The 10001-nt window shown below is 41.5% G+C and overlaps 1 protein-coding gene across 1 annotated transcript; it reads right to left on the bottom strand.

The window, feature by feature from the left end:
- Window positions 1–684: 684 nt before the first annotated feature.
- On the bottom strand, window positions 685–5131 carry LOC113012958 (FH1/FH2 domain-containing protein 1-like). The gene is made up of 9 exons (XM_026153435.1): window positions 3895–5131; window positions 3624–3764; window positions 3305–3487; window positions 2527–2646; window positions 2290–2451; window positions 1918–2168; window positions 1327–1555; window positions 1126–1234; window positions 685–938 (listed from the first exon to the last, which is right to left on the bottom strand). Exons 1-9 carry the CDS (start codon window positions 4360–4362, stop codon window positions 910–912), a joined length of 1692 nt encoding a protein of 563 aa, XP_026009220.1. The 5' UTR covers window positions 4363–5131; the 3' UTR covers window positions 685–909.
- Between the last annotated feature and the right edge of the window lie 4870 nt (window positions 5132–10001).

Below are 10001 nucleotides of genomic sequence, written 5' to 3' on the forward strand. Positions count from 1 at the left end.
TACCAGCCAGGAGGGGAAAAAACACATTAAAAATAAAAACAAAAAGTCCCAAAGACGGTTCAAAGTCAGGACAAAAACAAAAAAATGTAAAAAGGTAAAAAAAAATCTCTCATTTAAAAATACTCACCAGGAGTTTAACACTAAAAATGAGAACAATTCAACGCTCTTTCTACTTGCACGGGTAAAGATCCGCTTACAGCGCTGCTGGCTCAACGTATCACCTTGAAACCAGTGGACACGAAATGGCGTCGACTCGCACTGGCGACAGGGGAAGGCCACGCCCGCTTCCGAATCCTAGTTTCTGATTGGATATCCTGAGCCCGTGTCTGTTTAATCTCTTCGCTGATAGGTTTCGTGCTCTTGCCACTGCCGTTGCCGCTCATTGATGACGACATTCATGTATGCTAATCAATTGACTACCCGACGGTACGTACGACACTGCTAGTTTGTGGCTCTAAAACATTGATGGCTGTGCTTTGTTTTAACCCGAAACCGAGGCACAACTGTAGTGTTTTACTGGTTGAGAGCAGCAGGGGTTAAGTCCTAAAAACAGACACGCTTGCCAGTCTCTATTTTGAGTCTTTACTTTTATTTATTTTTTATTAAGGAGCTAATATGAAAAATTCAGTTAATGTTACATACACAATAGATTTGATCCAATTGATTGTTGAAGTTGTAGTTTATTTGAATTAGTTCCATTAAGACAGAGATAGAAATGAATATATTTTTATGTATTTGATCAAAACCATTATTTTACCAAAACCATTTTATTCATTAACATTGAATAGCATGTGAAATCTCATGCGCTTGTCAATCTCTTACTGGTATAGTGCTCTAAATGTAAAGCTGCAGTGTAACAACAATGCCATTAATAACAATCACACATTGCTTCTGCATATGTCAGCAGGGTCACCACTTCATTTTCCGAGAAAATGCACCTGTGAGGTAAACAAAAAGGAATTCATTTGTGACACATGACAATCATACTGGCCAACCTTGAGACCTCAGAAGTAGGGAGACATTCAAAAGGGCTGTTGGGGGGGGGGGGGGGGGGGGGGTATACATATACATGTACATATATATATATATATACAAAAAATGGAATGAGCATATTATATAAAGTACCTTGGAGGTCAGCCATCCTCTTCCTGTTTCGAGGCAAAGTAACATCCAATCTTGACATGGACTCGGGTGTTCTCAGTACCTCCTCCAGCCTACCCTGCTCATCATTGTCCTGGAGGAGTATGAATGGATTAATAAAATAGTGCCCTCATACCCCCCAAATTGACTATAATATTTTTGTATAAATTAATTTAGTGTAATAACCTTTGATGGAGTTTGTTGATTTTTTCTTTTTCCTACAGGGGTGTTTGGACCCGGGCTTTCGGTCGCATTTTTCTGTCGCTCCCGCTCTCTTTCTCTCTGCAGTAGGATAGCCTGTTGCATGGTCCTGTACTCCAGGGAAAAGTTACTGATGGTTTTGCAGAAGTCCTCCGGTTTGGTGTCCCTCACCATGGCCCGGGAGTAGCCAAGGAACAGGAGAAAAGAGTGGAACCTAGAAAAAAGTAAAAACGGTGTAAGCAAAGACTTGTTGAGTAAGGAGTCAGTCAGTCTGCCATACCCACTGGCAGATCCATGGCCTCCTGGAAACCACCAATTGCTAGAGAACTTTCAGATAAAATTTATCACAAAGAAGCTTAAGATGCTGCAATGAAAACTTCCTTGTGCTTTTCCTTGTATTGCTAGCAGACTGCTGTGGATGTGTACACTTTGTATGGAAAACATCTGTACAAATAGTCCCCACGGCTCAGGAAGTAGCAGTGAAACTTGAAAAAGTGCTTGGCCTATGTGAGTAAGGACTGAGATGGAAAATGTTTTGTTTGCTAACAAATATCATTTAAAATATGATTAGAGTACCTGTTGATAACCCTACGATGGACGGCTCTTAGGACTTTCAGCCTTTCCTCACACTCTTTCAGAATCTTCGGAAGCCTGTGACGGAGCGAACCGTCCGGGGCCAGGGCCTCATCACCTATCCCTTTCATCTTTTCCCCCTTTCCTCCTTTCCTCTTTTCGTCGGCTTTATTCAGCAGCTTCACCTGCTCCCATGATGCTTTGCACAGGCTCTCCAGCTGGGTAAAGTTAGACTGGACTTGGGAGTAGTCACACTGTAAAGAAGAGAAGGTTTTGTGCTTTCCACAGTTTGCTGGTTTAACTGACTCTATAAGTGATCTTCAGAATGAATCAGCTGTGTTAGACAAATGCAAATCCACAGATGCAGCCACACACCTTTCCACCTTTAGTAACCGCGGTGATGTCCGAGTAGAGGTCAGAGGATTCTGGATAGAGCTGCAGCAGTAACACGCAGACGTGGTGCAGCAGGGGCTGGCGAGTGTGTGTGTCCCTTACCTGAGACAGCTTCCCCAGGTAACTCAGCTCAAAACCACGGGCCTTGGGATAAAACAATGTGTTGCAAGAAATAATGGAAAGATGGATAAAATCAAGCTTGCGTCGGAATGCACTCACCTTACATCCGTTGAGAAAGTTACCGATCGCTAGCACTGTCGCCAGGATGTACTTGAAGGTCTGGCTGGCTGCCAGTTGTTCCATGCCCAACTTCAGATGGAAGAGAGGCTCAGCAATTTCCTTTTTAAGAGGAGTATACATTTAGAGGGCGTTTTGGTGGTTCATATAGAATAGTTGAGCCATCACATCCATCTTTTATTTTTAGTCAGGTGATGTATTAGGAGAAGTCATCACAGTGGTGTTTTTGCCCTGCAGAACCTGTGTTAGTTTGTATAAGTGCAGTGTCCTTATACAGCAGCATCTCTTGTCCTGCACTTTCATTCAACTTTGCAAGACATTATTTGCGGTTCTCCAAACTGTGCACTAAAGTGTAGTTTATCATGTTTGATTACATTTTATGTGTTATTATCTGACATATTGTGTGTTGTTCAAAGTGTACCATGATACTGCATGAATACAAGCAATGAAAACTGCACATGGGTGGGAGTGGTGGCGTGCCATAGAAAAACAACGAGAGGAGCTTGCCTTGGCTGCTCCTTTTTAGGCAACTTTTATGCAAGCTTCTTCCATCTGCAACAAGCTTCTGTCTCTGTTCTTTGGTTATCACTGTTATGCATCCAGGAACACTGATAAAACCAGACTATTTATAGACTTACTGAAGTCTATGGGAATATCTTAAATGTTTGATGGAGTGCATAAAAATGTGACACCAAGGGGTCTTGGCAAAGCTTCATTATGTAATGATCTGTGAGTGGGAAATTATTGGATTTTTATTTACCCTCTCCAAGGAGTCGTAATCCAGAGCAAAGGCCCAAAGCTGAAGCCTGGTGCTCAAGTGTGGGATTTCCCCCAAAGTGAGGAGGCAAAGCTCAGCCGGTGCCAGAGAGGCATTAGGGTTCTGGGCCTTGGCCTCTTTGATCAGGCAGAGTTCCTCTTCAGTCGGGATCAGTGCCTGAAGACGCTGTTTTGGAATGAGCGTAGAACAGATTATCTTAGACCTAGTTTGTAACCCTTTTATTTTACCTGGGTATTGCTGGGTAGTTCATCAAACAAAAATGCTTTAGCTCGAAATCTGGGCGATTTACCCTTTACTGTACCTGAATGTCCTCTCTTTCTAACACACAGCTGTCCATGCTGTAGATAGCAGGGGGGAGGAGGCGCGGAGGGGGCAAGCTGCTCAGGGCAATAGTTATGATGTTGCTGCGCTTCACTCCCAACACCGATATTGATGGCTGCTTCTGTGTTGAGGGGGAATAAAAAAGGATTTAAGGCATTTTAATCTATATAATGCACATCAGTTTGTAGCTATTTGAAAACCAGAATTACATGGATGAATGAACAAAAGGATGTCTCTGTCATCAGTCTCACCTGCCGCCCTGAAACAATGTTCAGACTGCTGCTATTGGCTTTAGACTTAAACAAGTACTCCAGATGGTTTTTATCCAAATTCACCGGCTCGAGTCTGGCCCAAATGGTCTGAGTCCCAAAGCGTGTCATCCTGGGGAGCAGTGCCAGATTCTGCAGCTCCCTCCAGTGAAGCTTCAAAGTGCGAGACTTAACGGTACCATCTTTAGGTGAAGCTGAGGGCAAAGGTGAGGCGAGAGAAGGAGGAGGGGGAGGTGGGGGAGGAAGAGGAGGGGGCGCCGGAGGTGCTCGGAGACAAATTGATGATTTGATAGTTGTTAGGGTTCCCTCATCCTCTGTGCTGTCTTCCTCATCCCAGAGGTCGGAAAAATCCAAGGTGTTGAGACAGAGGCGTGCAGCTGGTGTTAGCAATGAACTCCAGGATTGGTCAAAATCCCAGGTCAGCTCTTTGGATTGTTCCAGCTCCTTCATTGTTCCTTCAAAGCTGCCTGTAACTCAAAAGTAAAAATCCAATACCATTACCGTGGCGACCTATACTTACTTTTTCCTGCTTAATAAAAGGCTACTCCAAAGTGAAAACTTCTTTTTTATATTAGAAAAAAAAGGAATAAGGTTCTTCCACACGTCTTGATCTTTCACATAAAGCAAAACTTAAATCCTTCCTTGTCTTCTCACCATGCATTCAACAACCACCTCACAAACACTCTGTATCCATCTGAATGTCTGTGGATGCTCTGCCTCACTTGTCCACCACAGAAGTGCATAACTCACACACCCAAGTCACAATTTTTCAACCACCTCTGGGTGTTCTCGCTGCACCGTAACCTGCAATTGCCTTAGGGTGTAGCGTTTGTCCCTCGCATCTAAAATGACAAGCCGTGTTTGATCCAAAAGTCCACCGGTATCTTGCCTGGGTGCCAGAAGCTCACAGCCTCAGACAAAGGAAAATTCTTACAATTTTTGACAGGTTGTATTTAGTCCTGTATCCAAATCTGATGAGAAAATCCAAAGAATGCCTGTCTGAATATCCAAATGATGTGCCTCTGTAGCCGTCCCTCGACATTCATCTTCCTCTGTTGTTCTCCAAGTGACAACGAGGGCGCTTTCATGAGGAAGCGAGAGAGACTCGTTCGTCCGTTGGTGTATCAATTTCGGCTTATTTGAGTTGCACCCTTTCCCTTAATTTTCTTATCGAGCCTGGATCTCCTGTTTGTATTGCTACTTGTGTATACAGAACCTCTCTATCTGCCTCTGAAGATCTGTGATATCGCCTCCTCTTTTGCCTCCCCTTCTCCCCTATGAGCACATAAAAGAGTGCAACTGACCAAATGTTGACCTGCTTTCATTTTACATGCAACTTTGTGGACAACAAATCAGCAAACAGTAACTGCACGACATTAGGCCAAAGCACACAATGACGCACCATTATTCCATGCATGCTTGTAAATCCTTTGCTTAAACCTTGTGCTAAAATGGAGAAAATATTCATGGGTACAACAGCATCTCATAACAGAAAATAAATCCTTAATGAAAACAAATTAATGACTTTAAAAAACAGAGTTCAGTGAGCATAACTGCAAAAACACTGCTGTAAGATTGCAAGTTATAATCGTTAATATCGTAGCATTTCAAAACACAAAATACACAGTTGTGTTCTAGGGAGTCGTTTGCATGGTCGACGTGCAGCTCTAATGCGGATCCCTCCCAAGGCCATTAAGCCTCTCCTAATTACACTTTATCTTGTTCAGTGGGCCTGCTGTCTACAAGCAGCAGTAGGGCTCAAGGGACATTTTGGCTAAAATGAGGTCTATTTGCAATGGTTAAGCTCATTTAGCATATACAGTACTGCAACAGTCTCAGACCACCCTTCATATTTACATTTTGGAAAAGGGGGAAATAGGTGGAACAAGTTCTTGAATTGAATTGAAATACATATAAAAATATATGTGTTAAGTCTAATTGTTGAATGTCGCCAATGTGTTTCTTAAATTTGTATAGTCTTAGTTTAAGCAGTAGGATCAAAGCCATTCCTTTGATCCTGACCACCTCTCCAGCCACTCTGTGCTGGGGGAGGTTTTATTGTAGATACATCCTATCTGAAAGATCTGTTTCTTTTGATGTAAGCTTCCTGGGTTTATGACCCTTTGGTCAGCAGGAGGTCTCACACACACACACACACACACACACACACACACACACACACACACACACACACACACACACACACACACACACACACACACACACATTATACATTTACATACAGTGCCTTGTCTTTGTAACCAAAGGGGGGTTGCAAGGGGAGGTGCTTTGTAAACTATTGTTTGAAGTTTGTCAATAAAAGGCAGCGAGAGGAGGCCACCATTTTGGGGTTCTTTGTCGTGCTGGACACAGACGAGGCCTCCCTTGTGCAAGTAATGGATCGATCGACTGTCTTGTTTTCTTCATGATGAATAAGTCTCTAGAATTAGCGGGGTTTGTGGAAACACAGACCCAACAATATGGAAATACAGTATCTAAGGCAAAAACAGAGTTTGTACATTTCTAATGAGCATGAAAGTCAATATTTGGTACGACCACCTTTATTTTTCAACACTGCCTGAATTCTCTCTGGGAAATTTTTGGTAGTCTTCAGGAATAGTTCTTCAGGCTAAGACAAAGCTCTTCTTTGCATGCTGGCCCCCTTTAAATGACCCCGCACTGCTTCAGTGCTGTTGAGGTCCGGGCTCTGGGGAGGCCGATCCATGACTGACTTCCACTGTGTTTTTTTTCTATCTAGGCATGCTTTTACTGCATTGGCAGTATGTTTGGATCATTGTAATGCAGAACAAGGCAGCAAATGCATTTCAAGTGGAATTTAATGGTGGATAAAAACCTGGTGGTACTTTTACACATGAAAAATCGTTTTGACAGATCTCCAACACCACTGGCTGAAATTCAGCTCCAAACCATGACAGAGCCTCCTCCTTATATACTGATATCAACCAAATATTTTACACTTGAATTCATCACTCATCAGTGCAGTTCTTGTGTAGTTCTGCATACCTTAGCCTTTTCTCCATTTTTCCTTCCTTAAGAATGACTACTTTACAGCCACGTCTCCACTGAGACCATTTCTGTTAAGGGCTTTAAAAAAAAAAATCTGTTAGTACCGATAGTGAGGTGTGTGTTCACTAAAACATGTTCATACTTGCAGTTAAAGGCTGAATTAGGTTGACTCTTACCCAGTTACCAGACATAATGTCAGCTGCCCTAACCTAACAATATTTTAGTTATCATGTGACATCTGTACAAAAACAGACAGATCCCCCTTGGGAATGGCATTTCCGGGTGAGTTCTTTTGATTAAAATGAGTGGGAACTTCCATGTCTCCCTCTGTATATTTGTGTTGTCGTGTTTGTATATGTGACTGTATGCATCTCTTTTCAACTGCTTCTCTGTCTGTCCCGGCACAACTGCTGACTGTAACCCGGTGCCAAGATAAAGATCAGGATAAAAACTACCCATAATCGTACCCAGTTTGATGTTTTTGAGAAGTGGGGGGTCAGGAATTAGAGCTTTAAATATTTCATTTACAAGGTCACTTAGAACTAGGACTTATCAATTTAGTTAGATAATAAAGATGCATATATCAGTGACCATGTCACAGTTTTCTAGAAAGAATGCAATGATAGCGTTTAGCTGTTTTACTGATCCAGATACAGTATTATTTATTATTATTATTATTATGTCCATAAATGCATTAACCCAAATGCAGAACAATAAAATCTAAACTATGTAAAAGTAGCTTTTTTCAGCAGCTATCATTTAAATGAACAAAATGTAGATGATGTTGAAGGGACTCTGTGTTTTCTGTGTTGTCTTGAAAAATGTGCATGTGAGGATTGATGACTCATCCACTGCAAACCAAATCTACCTGCAGGTACAAATAAAGTATCCTGAACCTGAATCTAAGAGGAACTGGGCATGTGCTTTCAGCTTCATGCCAAAGATTCTCTAGAACAAGCTAAAAAAAGACCTTGAATTACATTCAAACCACTCAACACATGCCTTTGAATGTGCACCATCTTTCGCCAAGCAACTGAAGGTCTTATTTTTCTGAAGACAATTACATACCAGTGTGCCACACTTCTTTCTAGCACACATTCATTGCAACAATGCGGGACTTGTGACCAGTGATGGTACATTTTCTCCTTTCACTGGACCTGATGTATTGTCGGCTCACAAAACCAGGGTGTGACAACCCAGCCAGAGGTAGAGAACAATATGGATTAAAATATTCTGGCAGTTTAGTATCATATCTTATCATTGTTACAGAGTACAGTGGTCCCTCGTTTATTGCGCGAGTTACGTTCCAATGACAACCTGTGATAGGTGAAATCCGCGAAGTAGCCAACTTTTTTTTTTTTTTACAATTATTATAGATGTTTTAAGGCTGTAAAAACCCTCACTGCACACGTTATACACTTTTCTCAGACAGGCATGAACATTTTCACACTTTTCTCTCGTATTTAAACACTCTCAAAGTTCAAACCGTAGAAAAATAAGTCCAGTATTATGGAATGAAACCAAAGATCAAACCCTGTTTTCAGGTCCAGAACATGAGAATAGAGCAGCTGTGAGAGAATTCAACACTAATGAATCAGTCGTATGGAAGTGGAGAAAGCAAGAAGAATGACTTGAGTAAAGTTTGACTTTTCTGACTGTTTTGTTTTACTTAATGCACCTTATAATCCGGCGTGCCTTACAGTCTGAAAAATACGGTAACTTCTACCTTCCTTTAGCATGTCCAGAAGTCCAACTGCCTGTGCTATGGTTAGCATTGTCCTCTGCCTTTTGGATGCTACCATAGATGCCTTTGACCGTGCAAAACGTTTCGTCAACATTCTTGTGTTTGTTGGGGATAAAACGTACAGTACAGCACTTCAGAATCACACTGCTAGAGATCGAAGATTTATGTAAATTTGGCAAGTTGAAAGCATTCTGTACAGTACGGGAGACACGGCACGAGATTGACTGACAATGGTGTGCAGCCAATCAGGACGCAGAACACAATGCGCTTTAAAAAAAAAAGCATGCAAAAAAAATCTGCGAAACAGCGAGGCCGTGAAAAGTGAACCATGTTATAGCGATGGACTGCTGTACGGACAAACAAGTATTTTTTAAAACAAAGATTTTTCTGTATTTTTTTTTCTGTTGTTTTTTTTTTGTTTGTTTGTTTTTTAAATATCTCCCATCCACATGAAAATGTCAGAAAACAACCTCATGTGCTGTCAAGGGCATGGCAGAGTAGCATGTGACAACAGCTCATTGTGTAGAGATGTCGGCCAATGAAAATCCTATAAATAGTAACACAGAGCACCATCTGACATCAGGAAAGGAGACACAGGTGCACACTTTTGCCCCTTTCCTTGCTCACCTGTAAATGGAGGAGTTAAAAATCTAAATTCTGGAAGGTGTTTTTATCAAAAGCTCAGTTTTCAGTGGTGTGAAATGGTTCTTACATGTAGATAAAAGCATCAACATACACACACAAAATTGCATCCATATTCACATGTCTGCATACCTGTGGACATGTCCTTGTTTCAAAAACAGAAATGTGCAATTTGACCAAAAATCCAGATTTAAGACCGTGAGCTTATAATTATTATTTTATTTAACCACCGTGGTCCTTTCTACTTCTTTCTGGCATCAAAACACCTGTTTCAAAATGATCACCTTGTTATCATATGATGCTGCAGGTAGAGCAGGTCATCTGCTAGCTGGAAGACTGATGGTTCAGGCTGCTCCAGTCCACATGCCAAATATCCTTGGGCAAGATACTGAACCCTGAGTTGAGTAGTGTGTATTGAGGAGTATGATTGTTAGATGGAAAGCACTTAGGCATACAAAAAAGTGCTTGTATGATGGGTGAATGAGGCATGTTGTATACAGTGCATTGAGTGCTCCAGTACTGTAGAAAAGTGCAATATAAAAAACCTTCATTTGAATCAGGTCATGTTTTAAGAGCACTGAATTATTGGATATATATAACATGAGCTCATATACTAACTCACAAGAAATGGGTGTTTTATTGGAGGAAAGAATGTGACTGGACAGTTAAGGTCCCT

The sequence above is a fragment of the Astatotilapia calliptera genome, chromosome 3, assembly GCF_900246225.1.
Source record: "Astatotilapia calliptera chromosome 3, fAstCal1.2, whole genome shotgun sequence".
NCBI lineage: Eukaryota > Metazoa > Chordata > Actinopteri > Cichliformes > Cichlidae > Astatotilapia > Astatotilapia calliptera.